This window comes from Lottia gigantea, assembly GCF_000327385.1.
Source record: "Lottia gigantea unplaced genomic scaffold LOTGIsca_108, whole genome shotgun sequence".
NCBI classification, from domain to species: domain Eukaryota; kingdom Metazoa; phylum Mollusca; class Gastropoda; family Lottiidae; genus Lottia; species Lottia gigantea.
In genome coordinates this window covers 103,205-122,319 of record NW_008706957.1, presented here as the reverse complement: position 1 = coordinate 122,319, position 19,115 = coordinate 103,205, and the positions used below count along the sequence as shown (strand labels likewise).

General features: G+C 30.5%; 2 protein-coding genes across 2 annotated transcripts in view; one reads left to right on the top strand and one right to left on the bottom strand.

Moving 5' to 3' along the window:
* Nucleotides 1-2,251, top strand: part of LOTGIDRAFT_170996 (hypothetical protein) — a gene marked incomplete at both ends in the record, with an annotated part of 2,351 nt that extends 100 nt beyond the window's left edge. Inside the window, 4 exons of the mRNA XM_009046862.1 lie at nucleotides 450-537; nucleotides 996-1,123; nucleotides 1,705-1,849; nucleotides 2,194-2,251. Coding sequence (XP_009045110.1) covers nucleotides 450-537; nucleotides 996-1,123; nucleotides 1,705-1,849; nucleotides 2,194-2,251 — 419 coding nt within the window. The remainder of the gene's footprint in view (nucleotides 1-449; nucleotides 538-995; nucleotides 1,124-1,704; nucleotides 1,850-2,193) is intronic.
* Nucleotides 2,252-3,077: 826 nt separating this feature from the next.
* Nucleotides 3,078-13,127, bottom strand: LOTGIDRAFT_198812 (hypothetical protein). Its single transcript, XM_009046861.1, has 12 exons — nucleotides 13,074-13,127; nucleotides 12,432-12,564; nucleotides 11,770-11,872; nucleotides 11,143-11,273; nucleotides 10,542-10,626; nucleotides 10,149-10,234; nucleotides 9,397-9,595; nucleotides 8,623-8,732; nucleotides 8,110-8,164; nucleotides 4,195-4,637; nucleotides 3,811-4,000; nucleotides 3,078-3,711 (listed from the first exon to the last, which is right to left on the bottom strand). The coding sequence occupies exons 2-10, from the start codon at nucleotides 12,475-12,477 to the stop codon at nucleotides 4,424-4,426; spliced, it is 1,029 nt and encodes a 342-aa protein (XP_009045109.1). The 5' UTR covers nucleotides 12,478-12,564; nucleotides 13,074-13,127; the 3' UTR covers nucleotides 3,078-3,711; nucleotides 3,811-4,000; nucleotides 4,195-4,423.
* Nucleotides 13,128-19,115: the final 5,988 nt, after the last annotated feature.

Sequence of the window (19,115 nt, the reverse complement as noted above, 5' to 3'; positions counted from 1 at the left end):
ATTATTTTGTATATTATATTATTTTGTTATATTATATTATTTTGTTATATTATTTTATTTTGTTATATTATTTTTTTTTATTTTGTTATATTATTTTGCTATATTATATTATTTTGTTATATTATTTTATTTTGTTATATTATATTATTTTGCTATATTATATTATTTTGTTATATTATATTATTTTGCTATATTATATTATTTTGTTTTGTTATATTATTTTATTTTGTTATATTATATTATTTTGTTATATTATATTATTTTGCTATATTATATTATTTTGTTTTGTTATATTATATTATTTTGTTATATTATATTATTTTGCTATATTATATTATTTTGTTTTGTTATATTATATTATTTTGTTATATTATATTATTTTGCTATATTATATTATTTTGTTTTGTTATATTATATTATTTTGTTATATTATATTATTTTGTTTTTAGGTATGTCGTATGCTGATGCTGTTAAAACACCGTCTCCTGTTCGTACACCTCTAGAACAGATTCACAATAATACTCATTCTTTAAATAGGTAAGTTGAGGAAGTAAAACTCCACTAAGTAAGACATAGCCTATATTGAGAAAGTTCCTTTACTTTGCTTTAGCACAAATTTTAGATGTTCAATGTCCATTTTTTAGCCAAATATCCGGTTGTTGGACTAAATATATCTAAAAACCTGTTTCACCAGTATGGGATGAACATTTGTCAAATAGTATATTAAAGAAAGCTTTTATCTGGTGACCTTGAAAGAGTGCTTTATTTCACCTGCATTGTTATTAACTTGAATGACCAAGGATGGCAAATGGTCCATTTCTTTTCTAATCATTGAATTTTACGGCTTTTAGACCTTGGACTGTAATTTGCTTAGGTACTCTTTCTCTGTGTGAAACTGATATAAGAAGTGTACTTAAGTGGTCAATTATGTAAATTGATCAGGACTATTTGGCATTCATTGTTTTTCTTAAATAATGTGAAATCAATTTTTTCAGGAATTCCCAAGTGACCCCAGAACAATTTAAGATAAATCTAGATACACCGAAATATAAACTTAGTGCTAAATGTAAAGAAAGTCTGAAGAAATTACGTCAAAATATGGAGAAAACAGAGTCTGAATTTAGTAAGTGTCATAATGTTTTACATTTCACACTATCTAGAACACCTGGTGCCACTGTGACTGAATTTGTAATTGAGTTGTTACATCGATGTCTAATATATCGCTAGCATTATTATATGTATATGATTTAAGCTTATGGTTGATATGATTTGAATATGTAGACTTCTGAACATAAAAGGTATGGTTAAGAGGTTTTCTAAAAATTTTATGTGTATCGTGGACGCTGATATCATAAATTTTCACCTTTCCAATTTTCAGTCAGATGCATGTGGTTCCTGCAATTCCAAAAAAAAAAAATGTTTGATGATGTCAATAATTGTTAAATGTGCTTTATCATATTTGCAATAAGTGAAATCATCAAACATTTAGTTTCAGAAGAATTTCTGGAACCACAGACTTCTGATTGAATATTGGAATGGAGCATATTGGAATGGTACAAATTGATGCTATCAGTGTCCCCGAAGAATATAAAAAGTTTAAAAAATCTCTTTTCAAAATTTTGACGCGGTTTTAGCAGAAACTTTTTTTTAGCTTGTGCCTTTAAAAAACCAATAGAAATTAGTCTTGAACTAAAATTATTTCAGAAAATCGACGAAACAAACCAAATTATATGTCAATGACTAAGTCATCTAGTATCAGAAGTAAATTACAGTTTAATAGTGATGATACTGGTACTATAACAACAGCTAGACGAGTACCAATAAATAGTAAATCATTGTTAACTAGTGGGTAGGTATACACTTTTATTATTAGTCTTAAAAATGTTTAAACAATGATAACTGACATCTGCAGTTCCTGCAGTTCCACAAAAAAAAAAAACAAGTTCCACAAAAAACAAGTGTTTGATGGGGTCCTGTGCACTTAGTGACGTCATCAAACTCTTAGTTTTTGTTTAATTGCAGGAACCACAAACGTCTGACTGAAAACTGGAACGTTGTGGTTTTATGCTGTGATAGCATTGCGTGTCCAAAAAAACATACAAAATCTCTTTACAATCATTTTAAAAATAAGTTTTACCCAATATAAATTGGTGACACTACAATTTTAATGCCATTACATTACATCTATTTCAGAAGAATATCAAAGAGTAAATCAATGTCTAGTCTTAATAGAGGTGGATGGCAGATATAAATAGTTACATACAGTATTATAATAGATGTAAAGAGAAGAAAATAATGTTCAAATTTCTGTTATATTATTGCATGCCTGTTTCTTTTATTATTATTTTTACAAAAATTGAGTAAAATAAATTAACAAAAATAATCTTCATCAGATTTATCAGAATTCACAATTTTATGAAAGCCATATGAACTTGTACCAGTGCTTTATATTTAATATCTCTTATTAAGCGGCCTGTCCAAGACAAGGTACACACTTTATTTTTTAGGTAGATTTTGTTAATGTGTAGATATCTTACCATTCCTTCATCAGTTAATGTAACAAAATTATCATCCAAAGAGATGCCAAACTTTTGCTATACAAAAATATACATGATAAATTTTCAAAGATATAAATTCCCTTTTCTCCCCATTTCATGCCATTTGCTCGTGTTACGTTCAGCATTAACTATCAATTCTCAGAATTTTTCATTTTTTTTGATACCAAGATGCATGTTTTTCATTTTGATTCCTCAATAAGGTTGCTCAAATCAAATTGTGTATATTTGTATATAAGATCATGTAATTATTCCTTCCCCAATACTTGTATATTATTTTATAAACATGTTATTTATCATGAATCAGTGCTTATAGATCTATAATGTAGGCTTATAATAAAATCTATTTAAGAGTCATGGACTATATTAACACTTGGGAATGACCAGTAAAAACTGTGGGTGACTCCACATGCCATCCATGATCTGTTGACATTGTTATGCAGCTCCTATTTTGGCTTTTTTATTATTCGCCCAATCAAATGCTCTGTTGAATAAAATATTTCCTTACTTTATGAGGTGTTTTTTTTTCATTTTTTAACACAAACTTAAAGTGTCTTATCACAAGTGTTGGTTAATACAGTTCTATGATTATTACAAGAGCTCCAAGTTAACATATAACTAGGGTTCAATCAAGAGCATAGGTTGAGATGATGCCTTCAGATTTTGCAACTCTGTTTCTCTGTCAGTGATGCAAGTAGGAGGGACTGACATTGAAAAGGCATCTAGTCGTTTGGATGGGACAATAAACTGAGGCCCCGTGTACTACAGACTGTGCACGTTAAAGATCCCTTGACAGTTGGAAATCGAAAAAGAGCAGGCTAATGCCGCTGATCTGGCAAACTTTCCCTTATTGCACCCTGCATAGCATTGCCTGTCATCATTAGCCCACATGGTAAAGAAAAGTAGGACGTAAAACTCCATTCATTTCATTATTCCAAGCTAATATATATTTATTAAATGATTAACAATATAACAAATAAATTTAATATTCTTAAATGCATAAATAAAAAATGCAGATCAGTGACCGGTTTCATGACAAAATGAATTATTGAGGAAATCTTTCATGTACGTCAACTGGTTACAGCTTTATTAAATACTGTCTGATGATTCCGTACTAGTATCAGTCTCTGATGAACTAGATACTACAGCAGGTTTTATTAAGTAATAGTTTAGTATTACTAGTACTATTGAATACTGCCTGATGATTCCGTACTAGTATCAGTCTCTGATGAACTAGATACTACAGCAGGTTTTATTAAGTAATAGTTTAGTATTACTAGTACTATTAAATACTGTCTGATGATTCCGTACTAGTATCAGTCTCTGATGAACTAGATACTACAGCAGGTTTTATTAAGTAATAGTTTAGTATTACTAGTACTATTGAATACTGTCTGATGATTCCGTACTAGTATCAGTCTCTGATGAACTAGATACTACAGCAGGTTTTATTAAGTAATAGTTTAGTATTACTAGTACTATTGAATACTGCCTGATGATTCCGTACTGGTATGTCTCTGATGAACTAGATACTACAGCAGGTTTTATTATGAAATAGTTTAGTATTACTAGTACTATTAAATACTGTCTGATGATTCCGCACTAGTATCAGTTTCTGATGAACTAGATACTTCAGCAGGTTTTTTACGTGATAGTTTAGTATTACTGGTACTATTAAATACTGTCTGATGATTCTGTACTACTATCAGTCTCTGATGAACTAGATACTTCAGCAGGTTTTTTACATGATAGTTTAGTATTACTGGTACTATTAAATACTGTCTGGTGATTCCGTACTAGTATCAGTTTCTGATGAACTAGATACTTCAGCAGGTTTTTTACATGATAGTTTAGTATTACTAGTACTATTAAATACTGTCTGATGATTCCGTACTACTATCAGTCTCTGATGAACTAGATACTACAGCAGGTTTTTTACGTGATAGTTTAGTATTACTAGTACTAGAGGTACCATGAGCTGATTTAGAGCGTGGTGGAAGATGAACTGTTGGTCTAACTAGTGCTGTACCAATTCGAGATGGTGGATTACTTCTGGATGGACTCTCATTCTTTGATATGGACCTAGAAATAGATTAAGATTTAGGAGTCAAAATCTTACAAAACAGTCGCAAAATTCGAATAATATGGCAAAGAAAAATAAAAGAGCTTCTTAACAGGATATGGTTGTCTTATTATTTACTTTATCACAGAAGTTAACTTCTATTGCAGAAATAGAATTATACCTGATACCATCTGCTTCTAAAACAGCTACTTTCCATGAAATTTATAATGGTTCATGATCGGTTGCTGTATATGACTAACGACTAAAAAAAATGGTTGCTGCTAGGTGCTTTGCTTGTGTCGAATATGATAGACCTTATTAGATGCTTTTAATTACCAGTCAACTTCAGTTTCAGTCTATTTTTCGAGTACTCAAATTTTTCCTAGGCATATAAAAAATACCCACTGATAAGAAATTAGCATAAAATAAAGTCAAGATTCTGAATACTCACTTTACTTGATTTTATTCAATCCAAGGAGAGGTCCCATCACATAAATATCATATGCTGGGCGAAATCTAAGTTGTTAGTAAGAAGATTAACATAGATTAACAAGATTAATACAACTGTTAATAGGATTAATGTGATTAACAAAATTGGATAACGGAAAGAAGGGAAAATCAAACTTGTTAAAATATATAGGAACATTCAGTACAACAATATCAACAGAAATAAGGATGAGTAAGTTCCAAAATTTTCTCATAATTTCAGTTGATCATACATCAAAATGGATAACCTAATACAGAATATTGATACTATTACTATTACTATCCAATTGTTTCTGGTCATTGTGTTTGCAGCCACATAGCTATGCCAAGTTTACTGCTTGAAAAACATGGAAGCAATGCAGACGTCTATGCTCAAACAAAAACATAGTGATAAGCCATCTCAGTCTACCACATTATTGTTACTATGTTTCTTTTGTGACTTCTAAATCTAATTCTTTCCTAAAATTCCAGTTACTGTGAATACTAAAAGCAGTGTTATCTTATCTACTGTTGCCATATTGACAACACAGGATTTAAGTTAAGAATCTTCAAATTATATTTGGTATGGCATCAGTTACTAAACTTGAATACATAACAACTAAGATATATACAATAACAACTTAGCTGGATACCATAACAACTTAGTTATGTACAATAACAACTGAGCTATGTAAAATCTTACCTATGTTCAATAACAACTCATCTATTTACAATAACAACTTAGTTATGTACAATAACAATGAGCTATCTACAATAACAACTCAGCAATGTACAATAACAATGAGCTATGTACAATAACAATGAGCTATGTGCAATAACAACTTAGTTATGTACAATAACAACTCAGCTATGTACAATAACAACTAAGCTTAATATAATAAAAACTTAGTTATGTACAATAACAACTGAGCTATGTAAAATCTTACCTATGTTCAATAACTACTCATCTATTTACAATAACAACTTAGCTATGTACATACTTAGCTATGTTCAATAATAACTCAGCTATGTACAATAACAACTTGGCTGACAGATGAAAATATAAATGACTGACAAAAATAATTTGACTGATAAAACAAAATAACATTATGATGCTTTAATAATAACAATAAATTTCATAAAAATTGTACAAATTGAAAAATAATAAAATGTTTTTTTTAAGATTGTATACAAAAAATAAAGTACAATTATAAATGTTTTTTTTATTCATTTTTTCATTAACATCTAATAAATTTATCTTTATTCCTACCAAGAATGAGGAAAAATAATGGTGAAAAATATAAGATAACAAATTCATTACCAAATTAAAAAAAAATGAAAATGAATTTTATAATCATTTTTAATTGACAGTGGTATTGATATCTTCAAATTATAGAAATGTCAAACAATGAAATGGCCTTTAATAAATTGAATTTGTCACTGCCAGGTTAAAACTGTCTGTCTATTAAAGTGATACTACTACGTCTTAGAATAAATATAAAATTTAAGTTCTGGAAAAGGTCAATATTAGTCTATGTTTATCAGTGAACTTACCTGGTGTCATAAAGTTTATCAGATTATATAAGGATCCTGTTATGTTATTTATGACACCCGGTATATCTACTAGCTCTTATTCGTCAAGTTTAAAATTCTTAAATTTTATGTTAATTCTAAGATGTAGTATCACTTTAAGTGACATGACTAATTCAAACTTTTCAAAATGTGGACTTCTTTAACAAGCTAGCTGGACAGGATTCTAAATGCCTGAAATTAGGGCTATACCATATAATTGTGAATACAATGCGCAGCCATTCTAACTGAAAAAACTAACAAGTTGACATAACACAGATACCTTAATAAGCAATTCTAGCGCATTTTGTCTGTGACTTGTGTTCATATTGTGCAGTAATTATTCTTCCTACAGGTATCTTTAATCTATCTTAAACCATCACCAGTGTTAAGAAGGTAAAATACAAATTGATCCACTGAAAATCTAGTATTTTGTTTTAAAAGGATACTACCTCTTAGAATGGACATTCTCCAACTTGGTCTATAAAAGTTTATATTCATCAGTTAGACTTACCAGGTGCTATTACTAAAGAATAGAATCTATATATAAGATGATATATCCATTAAACTAAATAATTATTATAGCAAGCTTTTAAACATGTTTCAAATTTCTTCGTTTAATGGACTATTACTTAGTTTTATAGATTTATTAGATTATAGAGGGATTCTGTTGTATAGTTATGACACCAGGAAAGTCCACTGATAAACAAAGACTCATTTTATCCAAGTTTAAAAATTTCAATTTATTATTTTTTATAATTTTCATGTTATAATTTCACCGGGCAAAATTGTAAAGAGGCCTTTGACCTAATTTTCACCCTTGTCATTAAAGATTTTATTATTATTATCATTATTATTATTGTCATCCTAAGAGATGATATATCTTCAAGCTAGCTCAATCAATTTTCACAAATTTTCATTGGATCAACATTATTCAACAATATGATTGGTTAGTTAAAACAAGTTCAAAAAACAGTGATAAGATTTGTTAGTCCTGTACACAAGTGATATAATTAATATGAAACTCTATAATCTCTTGTATTTTCTGTGGGTTTCTTCAACCATGTTAGATCTAACAACATTATTTAGGTGTGTTCCGCATTCAACCAATCATCACTCCCAGTGGAGAATTCTTGTTGTAATAGTCAATAAATTTTGACAAATACCACATAAGTTTAAACTTCATTAAATGGAGGATTTTTTTTTTAGAATGAATGAGTTTACCCATAGAAATTAAGTGAAACAAACAATCCATAAATGCGGATTGGCAAAAAAAGTATTTCAGAATGAAAACTTTAGATTTTTAGGCATCAAGTTTTCAAAAGAAAAAATTAAAAAAGTAACTTTGAAATTTTGTACAGGACTAACTGGTTTGTTACATGCCGTTAAATAAAACGAAGGGGAGGAGTTACGATAACAATGAACCAACCACCATGCAGGATTTTAAAAATTTCTTACGATGTTAGCTCTGTATCTCCACCTTCTAATAATTCTATTTTCGGAGGCAATCGTCCTGCAGAGAAAATGATGGAGATATCTAAAAAACAATTTCACCAAAACGACCATATAAAGTGACAGATGTGCAATTTTGGTGGGTTGATTTCAGTCTTAAATATATGTAAATAGTCTTCAGAAGTACTAGAAATGTACAAAAATCACGAAATTCCTTTAAAAATACTTCAAACTAGCAATTTTACACACTATTTCTACAAAAGTCCTTTCTATATATCACAGAGTACATGTATCTTAAATTGACAATTCGAAAATTTAACATTCAAACACGGATAATTCTAGACACACATGGATTTGAAGGTTTAAATGAGCTGTGAACACTATTACTGATTAGCTCAGCTAAAAAATTCCAGTTTTTGTGACTAAAGTATGACAATGACAGTACAGTGACTTCTTATATGGTTGTGGTTTTACAATTTTGATAGCCATTATGCAACGGACATCAATAAACTTACTTACCTATTGAAGAATTAATAGATTCACTTTTAGCTATAGCAATCATAAAACCATAGAATGAGATTCTAGGAATATGAAATAATATCTCTTTTAATGAACTTATTGGTGGTGAACTGAAATAAAATAGAGACAAGACTTAAACATACTACTGCTCTTCAATTTTGGAGGTAGGATTCTATCAAAAGAGCATTTTTCTGCACTTTGCGAGGACATATACACATACCCATTAAAATGAAATGAAAATATAAAGAGTTTTACATCTGAATTTCTACACATAGTTGGTATAATGAAACATTAAAACCAATTTGAATCATAATTCAATGAAATTGAGCTTAATCTGTTGGTGAATTCAAAATTTAAACAACTGTTCAAGTCTTTGGAATTCTTTTGAAACAAAAATGAAATTGATGGAATTCTACATCCTACTTTGGGCTAATGAAGACAGGCAATGCCATGCAGTGTTTAATGAGGAAAACTTTGCCAGGACCACAGCATTCTATTCTTTTTTGTTTCAAACTGTCAAAGGCTCTTTGATTCTGTAACACATGGGGCTTTGTTTTATTGTCCTATCCAAACGTTCCATGTCAGCCCTTCTGATCTGCATCACTGAGTGGGGAAACTGGGTTTAAAAATCGCTAGGCATTATCTCAACCTATGCCTGGTTTGAACACTGGACCTTCAAGCAAGGAAGAGTCTAATTCACGAAGTCACAACTGCTCCCTCAAATTGTTTCAAGAAAAGGGGTCAAATATCAACAGAAAAAAGCCATTTACCTACCTAAACTGTATTTTATCACAGATAGGGTATATAGCTCTAAAAAATTGCATACTATCAACATCATCTGTAGGTTGATGATTATTAAGATGTATACCAGAGTCCTCTTTTAGACCAGACGTAGGTACCACAACTGGTTCACGTGGGCTTCTAAAACTCTGTAGTAATGACTGATATATACCTGAACATTTCTCTACAAATTCTTAAATAAATAACAACATCACAAATAAAATATTGAAAGCACAAAATTAACTTTCATAATTTGGCATAATGGAACGGAAACCAAACATTATAAGTGTCATTTTTTCAGTGATGTATGATGTATTAAAGGGACAGTGGTGCCATTTTGGGTGCTGATTTTCAAATATATGTAAATAGTCTTCAGAAGTACTAGAAATGTGCGGAAATCACCAAATTTCTTTAAAAATACTTCAAACTAGGTCTTTTCTATATATCACAGAGTATCTAATATTTAAACGCAGATAATTCTGGACACACATGGATGTGAAGGCTCAAATTTCAACGGTGAGCTGTGAACACTATTATCAGTTAAAAAATTCCAGTTTCTAAGACTAAAGTATGATTGGTCAAAAAAATGGCCTACCTGTCCCTTAAAATAAACTGTATTTTCCATATTTCCCAGAGGTAACAAATACAGCATTATATGTATCAAATAAACTGATGAAAATAATAGACCCAAACCTTTGTCAATTTGAACTAATAACCATGTAAAGCTAAACATATATAATTTTTACCTTCAAAATATAGTTGTGTTTGAAATGCATAAACAAAATCAGTGAATGAAATGAGACAATCTAAAGCATCATCTATCAAAACTATTCTGAAAACCAAAAAAATCAAATTATCTTTCAGGGAAAAATATGATCATATATCTAAATTATAACTGTTTTGTTCTCCAATTACCAAAGAAGTCATTATCAATTTTCTTGTTTTTAGTGATATTTCACAAAGTTTTATTGACAGAAGATAATAGACTTTCAAGCTGTTTTTAATTGAAAATAATGGATTTTGTTGACAAAGTTTCCCTACAATCTGTATCGAAAAGGGCCATGATTTTCATCTCATTTGAACAACAGGAAACTTTAATGGGCTCATTGATTTGAGAATAAAGTAGATAAAATTCTTACTTGGCAGTCTTTTTAACAATATCAAAAGGAAAATCAGGACAAATCAAACCAAGTAAGGAATGATATTCTTGAATACTTAACAGATCTATAATAATAAAATAATGTAATTCTTTTCTGATTGTTTTGTAACAGTTTGTGTTCAGTTTTAGAAATACTTCAAGGTTATTATGCAGATATTAACATAATGATACAGTCATCAGCAATAACTGTGAGAACTTTTATATAGTATATATTTATATTGCAGACAAACCATACATCATTTTCTCATTCTGTTGTGTGTTCTGAATTCGAGCTTTTTGTAACAATGTTAAATGATGTCATATTCTCAACAAAAGCTAGAAAAGGTTTTTTTGACAGTTTGTATTCAATCCAGCATGAACATCAGTGCTAACATTGGTGACCCTTGACTTTTTTGTACATCCACCGCTTTTAACAATAATTATGGTCAAGATTTTCTTTTTGTTGCCCTGATAAGTTAATCAAATATCACTAATTTCAAGACAAATAAGAAAAAAAAGATAAATTTGTTGGTAACTAAAAGCAAAACAATGCAAGACAACAGTGATTTTGTTGTCCAGTTTAAAGAAAGCTTTTCTCTTACCTCCCTTTTTACCTATTTGTCTATAACATTTCCAGAATAATCTGACAAAAGATGCTCTATTATGTGGTGTTGAATGTATAAAAGTATATTCTCTAAACATAGTATGGTTACCATCTCTTACACTGCTAAAACTACAATATTATAAATTATTATTAAAGGGATATACCACAAATAATCTTCAAGATATTGATGTGTGTGTTGGTAATTTCTATTGAAAGCTCAATACAATACAATTGGGCGTCTAATTTGCTTGATTCCATTCATTACTTATCCTACATTGGTTTTTTTAACTTAATACTAACTATGCTAACTTCACCTTATCTTGTATTGAACATTTATCTCTTTATTTGTGACCTTGGCCAGTGCTTTACATAGAAGTTTTTAGGAACTTCTTCACTCTTAACACTGGCAATCAAAAAACATAGGAACTCTTAAGGATAAACGTTTGGTATTCTAAAAATTAATCGCAGGATTTTTTGGGTTAAAACTTTGAGATAAGATATTTTTAGATTTTGGTCTATAGTTTTTGTTAATTTGAGCACCTAAATCGTTCGACCTAACCCTTTAAATTGATATATGGTTGTCTTCAATCATTTTTAATACAGAGAAATTTCAATCAAAACTTACTAGTCACTAAGAAATTTGACAGCATTCACTTTAGAATTTTCTTCTTTATGTTCTAGCAATTGTGCTACAGAATCTTCTAAGTACACCAGAATATTATGTTTAGCTGAAAAAAGATATCAGAACCAATTGTATTCTTGTTTCTTTTTCTTAGCTTGCTCTGGGACCTACAGGAGCTAAGCAAGTTGAAAATTTTCTTTTTCAACACAGAGAAAGCAAATATCAAGATAGTTCATTCATGTTTTGCAACTTGGTTTAGCCTGCCAGTAATGGAGGTTAGATAAACTAACATGGAAAAAGCATCTAGTTATTCAGAGGTGTTAAAGGGACAAATGCGTCATTTTTTTGACTAGCTATGTCAATAGTAATAGTAATAGTAATAGTGTTCACAGCTCACCATCGAAATTTGAGGCTTCAAACTCATGTGTGTCCAGAATTATTAGCGTTTCAAAGTTCTTTTATTGAGACACTGCCATATATATAATAGACATCTATAGAAATAGGAAAAGAAATTCCTAGTTGATAGATATTATTGAGGGAATTATGTATGCATCTCTTGTACTTCTAAAGACTATTAACATATATTCAAGACTCAAATCAACCCACAAAATGGCACATCTGTCCCTTTAATATGCTTATTGAAATATCCTTGGAAAAAATCTTACCTAGGTATTTGTCTGCTGACATAGAGTATCTATCATCTACAGCCATCTAGAAAGTTTTTAAATATACTGACAATTTTTCATATAACTTTTCTCAACAGATGACAGTAAATAAAGACATGTTTTAAATCTGAAACTAAAAATTAATAAGATTTTATAAATCATGAATTCCATTTATGCTTCTCTTTGACAATTTTCTCACAGACTTCAAATAGGTGTATCAATTTTAATTTGGTACCGGTTAAGCTTATCTCAATATCTGGAATGACAATAATCTATCATATTTTCTTTGTCACTTTCAAATGAGAGAAGATAACTGTCTGATATGAAATTGAAAAGCTAAGAGGATAACCACTTGGCTCTTGAGTATTCTTTCCAATATAGTTTAAATTATTGGATTTGACAGTTTGAAGCATCATGACAATGTACAATAGGGTCGGGATGTGGAATAAAACGTTTATGAAAGGGGAGCAGATAGGGAAACTTGAGTTAGTCCCAACCAAGCAGCAGACGGATGGCGTCTGTAGCAACAAGATTTTAATGTCCACTTATATCTTCATCTGTCCACAAACAAATCACTTTAAAGAATAGTTCCTACAACATAAGTATTCCTCGTTTGAATTGCACTCCTGATAATAATAATACCTGAGAGCAATTGTTTTTAAATCGTTATTTCGTATTTGGAATGTTTAATTCAGCAGGTGCCCGACGCCATTTTGTCAATAATAACCTTTGATTATCAAGACGTAAATTCAAGCTTTGCAGTAATGATATTTAAAATAAACGACTTGTTAATCTTTTCCAAAAAATTAGAAGTTGTAACATTATACATATTCGCTGACAAAAATTTGGATATTCGTTTTTATATCAAGAAATATTCCAAAACGTTAAACAACCAAATTGGAGCTGATATGGACAAATTGACGACCTGTTCTTCTTCAATTAAATAAAACCGTGCGTAGTCCATATGGAGACAATGGAATCTCAGATTACGGGACATGTTTTCGTTGCATATATATTATCACTTCATTGGTGATATTGGCATGACTGGAAACTAGGCCTACAGTCTACACTGAAGATAATTTTAAAACCGTTGTCACCAAATCTGATAAAAATACAGATCTCGACAATTGTTTCGTTCGTATGTTTCTGTAGGTTACCACATTTTTCATCCATTATCTGATACGATTCTTCTTTAAATCGTGTTCTGTGGAACGTAGACCCAAAAACATCGAATATTGTCAAATCATCTCCATCCCCACACCGCTTTCTTTACCGAATTTCAGACGAACCGTCGCGCTGAATTTCATTTCGAGAAAGAGGGGTGGGGGCGGGGGGTGTGATGAAAATTACCTATGTTGCTTTCAAACTTTATAAATGTGACTCGAACTCATCATAACAAAACAATCGGTTAATTTCTCTACATTTGGCGTGGCAAATAGCCTAAGCACTATCTTTGACACATAAGTCACGCGTGGTAAATACATACTGCCAAGGATACAATTTCAAGTGCAGAGTAGAAACAAAAGATAACCATGATTATATTTCGATAAGAAAAAACTGCGGATAAACAATTTGACGTAATCAATATTTGATAAAATATTTGGCCGTCTACAAGCGCATTATTCGAAGAGCGAATCGCGGATAAGTAGAGGAACTTCAGCCTGTGAGTGAAGACAACTACAGTAGCTGATTTATAAATAGAAATACTCCACATTTTACATTCAACTATACACAAAACAACACAGAAGTAGTGACCCTCATTATATTGATGTAGTAAAATACGGAATATAGCTGTCATAACCACATGTTTACTAATTTAAAAACGCCATGAGGATTGTAGCTACGGCTCTCTCCGTCTGGACAATATTGTACGGTAAGTTAACCGTTACATTTATTTTTCGTTGGAAAAGATGCACGATTTTTTCATGCATTCGCTATCCTTGGAGCATGTTTAGCTTGTGAGTTCGCGACCCTCTCGTGCTTGTCAGTTTTGACCCCATTTTTTATCGCTTTGATGGAGCCGTCGTTGTATGTTAATCCTTATATAATTACAAATCTAAGTGCCTTTCATTATAATGCCCTGGAATAATGCAAAATGTAATACTAAGATAACTGTCATTGGATATAATGAAGATGTATATACGTTTAAGAAGGGGTCAATATGAGTTGTATTGCACCTCTTTTGTATTACGTTGTATTATAACAATTTGATATGTATGGGGTATCTATAAGTATTTTGTTGCCTGAGCTTAGACCTACATGTATTGCAGTAAAAAATCAAATTAACTGAATATTTTTCATCTTAAATTTCTTTTCCTATTCAGCTCATGATGAAGGCAATGCAATCAAGTGTGCAATGAGGGAAATTTTGCCATAACATTGTTAACTGTAGGAATCATTTAAATGTCTTGAGAAATAAGTTCAAACTTTGTATGCGTTTTAGGTGCCAAGAATTCTGTAGACCGTAGTCAAAAATCCATTCTTTTTAACAACGTAGAACAAAATTATCTCATCTCTCAGAACTATTAGTCCATGAAAATTGGTCTTTGAAACTCTGTTTTGATATTAGATTACACTCTTTTAATCTCTGAAGAGGTTTGTTGGAATTCTATTCAACATAGCAACAAATTTTTTCAGCTATCTGAACAATTAGTCCATTAAATCTAGTCTTTGAAAATTTGTATTGAATATATCATAGAAAAAAACTTTCATCGTTTTATGTTAGAAACTACTTGTAGTCTCTAAAGAAAAGACATTTTTCTTGCTGAATTTGCAGCTGAAATTCATATTTTTCAAAAATAGATTGATAATAGTGTTTAGTTATTGAAAGTAGCAGTTTTAAGATGGTGAGATGAAAAAGTACGAGAGTCACAAAAAAAAATCCTCTTTGTAACTTCAGTTTTTTCTCTCCATTGTTTCATGATTATGAGGATTCTTTCCCTCGATCTTTGAAGAAAATATCATAAAAAATGTGGCATTATAAAAATTTGCGATGGTTTTACAAAATCATAATAAGAAATTAAAATGGTGTATATCAATCATAGCTCAGTATTTTGTGTAGAAGACCTACATGAGCACTCTTTGATCTCTTGCATTCCAAAAGTTGTATAAACTAGCAATCAGATTGGTAAGCGACCAAGTTAGCCTATAGTTTAGAAAGTGTATGTTTATTATTGGTATATAGAGAGTATTTTATTACCCCCACTGAGATTGACTACTGTTATAATATTCACTGACCCAGCACAATACACTCCAATCTTCAATGACTGACAGCTGAATACAAGTGCCAAATGAAAATAAAAGTCTTCATATCATTAGATAAGTAAAAGATCTCTTAACCATGTACTGTGATATAAATTCTTTACAAATTATATAAACTGAGTCAACTTGAACAGTTTAAGAGTCAAAATGTACACGGCTATGACATATTTTTACCGTGTTTCACTGTAGCAGATTAACCTTGTATAATTGCGATTGAGATGATATATATTCATCTTGTCACATAATTTTACAATTTTATTTAAAGGTATACCACCTCTTTGGATAACCAAAAATTAAAATTTTACAACTTCGTTAAAATAAGTTTTTGTTTATCAGTGAAGTTACCTGGTGTCAAAACTATACAACAGAATCCCTCTATAATCTAATAAATCTATAAAACTAAGTAATTATTCATTAAACTAAGTTATTTTCAAACATGCTTAGAAACATATATTAATTAAGTAGAGATATCGTGTAATATAGGGATTCTATTTTTTAGTCATGACACCTGGTAATGAATACATATACTTATTGACCAAGTTTGAGACATTAAAATTTCTAAGAGGTAGTATTCTTTTAATCACAATGATTGCACATTGGCTGTTTTGTTTTGTAAATAGGAGCTGCTCTGTGAGTCCAGGGATCAATGCCAGCATAGGTTGAGATGATGCCTTCAGATTTTTCAAACCGGTTTCCCCCTGCCAGTGATGCAAGTAAGAGGGGCTTGCATGGAAAAAGTGTTCAGAAGGACAATAAACCGAGGCCGTGTGCTACAGACTGTACACGTTAAAGATCCCTCGAAATTAAAAATAGAAGGCTAATGCAAGCAATGCACCCTGCATGGCATTGTTCCTCTTCATTAGCCCACATGTTGCAGAAAAGTAGGACGTAAAAATTCATTCATTTCATTTGTTTTGTATTATACAAATTTTAACAAACATTTAAAAAAGTGTAAATTATATTCATGAATTGTAAAACTAGAAAAAGTGAAATATATCTAAAAGGGAATGACACTTGCAACAGAACTTATATAAACAGTAACAGTAAATGTTAGTAGCACCACATAAAACACATTCAAGCATAAATAGGGAGAAATTTGGGGTATTTTGTTCAATAAACACCTGTGAAAGCCTTTAAATTCAAATAATTATTGTTAAGCATTGGTGCAGAAAGTGGTAAGAAAAGAGTTTGTCAAGTGCACTGTTAATTACTATACATTCATACAAATGTCTTTCCTTAATACTGACTAATGTAAATAACTTAAAAATTACAGGGATTTCAATAGATTTGAAAATTAAATTAAAACTTGTGAAAAGCTTTTGAAAGAGTAATGGTGCATGTTAATTGATAGTTAGTGCATACCACTTGAAATAATTATTATGTGCTATCTAATGATAAGATTTAAACTTGCTGACTTTTTAGATGTTTTTTTGACAGTTATTGACACGTTTCTAGTCAGAAACATTAAGCATAATTCTTTTTCCTCAATTTCAATGGTGCGATGTTTTAAGTAACCTCAATTCATCAAATATAAAGAATTCTGAAAAGTCTTACAATCAGTTGATCATGCAGATTTTTCTTAAACTTTTTTGTACTTATCACCTATCACCTATATTATTCCTTTCCTGAAATATATTGAAAATAATTTAAAGGCAATGTAGAAAAGTTAAATATACAAGGGAATGGACAATTAAAGGGACAGTTTTGCCATCCGTTTGACCAATCGTAAGTTAGTTTCAGAAATTTTTTAGCTAAGCTAATTAGTAATAGTGTCCATGTCTCATCATTGAAATTTGATCCTTCAAATCAATGTGTGTCCAGAATTATGACGATTTGATATGTGATTTTTAGTATTTCTGAAGACTATTTGAAAATATTCAAGGCCCAAATCAACCCCTGAAAATGGCAAGTCTGTCCCTTTAATGTAGGTTATTAGAATAAGATGATAAATCATTCAAAGATACAGAGACATTTCATGCACATTTTTAGAAACACAAATATTAAGTTGAATTATGCTGCAATTAATAAGTATATATAAGCTTATTCTAATAATATATAAATGTTTTTATATAATTAGGATTAATCATGCGCAGATACATAAACAATGAACTTTTTCAGAGACGCAATTTTTAAGTTGAATTACCCTATATCTGATTATTTCTGTTATTTATAACAATACATGTAGTGTAAACACAATTACCCAGAAATTCATGAAGTGTAAATTTGTAAGCAGTGTTATGATATAAGAAATATAATAAATTATAACATGATATATATGTATGATTATTATTATGATATATTATACCTGATATAACTATTACATACAGGTGTTCATGTTTACTATAAGATTTAAAGGCAATGCATACAGTAATCTTATATCTTTATAGGTCAGGTTTGTTTACAGCTTATTAAAAATAAAGATTTAAAATGATACTCTTTCAGATTTACTTTGAATTTTGAATATCACCATGCTTCAAATTGTAAACCTGAGAAAAATCATTTGTATTTAAAGGGAAATGTGTGTCATTTTTTTTTACCAATCGTAAATTGTGTTCACAGCTCACTGTCGAAATTTGAGCCTTCAAATCCATGTGTGTCTACCGGTAGTCATCTTTTCTTAAGACTGTCTATAGAAATAAGAAAAGAAATTCCTAGTTTGAAATATTCTTGCAGGAATTATGCCATATTCATACATTTCTAGTACTTCTGAAGACAATAATATACATATATTCAAGACTCAAATCAACCCCCCGAAATGGCTCACCTGTCCCTTTAAGTGAGTTTTACAAACTATTAATACTTTGCATAGATTGCATTTATTAATGGGTCCATAAAATAATGATCCCACCCAGACCAAGTTTATCTTTATTTCTATCATAATTCCTAGAAACAAGAAAAATAGTAATCTCTTTTACAGTTCTAAGCTGTAAAGTATTTTAAATTTGGTTACAATTTGGTTTTTTCAAGTGTTTTCACTGGCAAATTGCTTGAACTGAAAACCTGTCTTTTGTATTCAACAATTTATTGAAGGTCAAATAAAAGCTAGGTTTAGTCCAGCTTTCACATTACCCAATGAAAATACAACAGCCAGCTTTATTTTGTTTGGCAATAAACTGAGTATAATTTTAACAGCTCAGGAGCAATAATTAACTTCCCATTAAACAGTAGTTTTGTACACTGTGAGTTGTCAAATAGTGTGTGCCTTTGTTGATTGAAGCTAAAGTCGTTTGGGAACCAGCTAAATTCGGCGTAGACCAGTGGCCGCACCAGCCTTCTGAGACTGGAGGTAGAAATAGGGGGCAGACTGACTCAATGGGGGGACAGCTGCTGAGGCTCAATTCAAATTTTGGCTACTCTGTGGTGGTGTCATAGTCGCATGTCTCTCATAGAGCATCTTAGAGGGTTCTCTCCCCCCCCCCCACC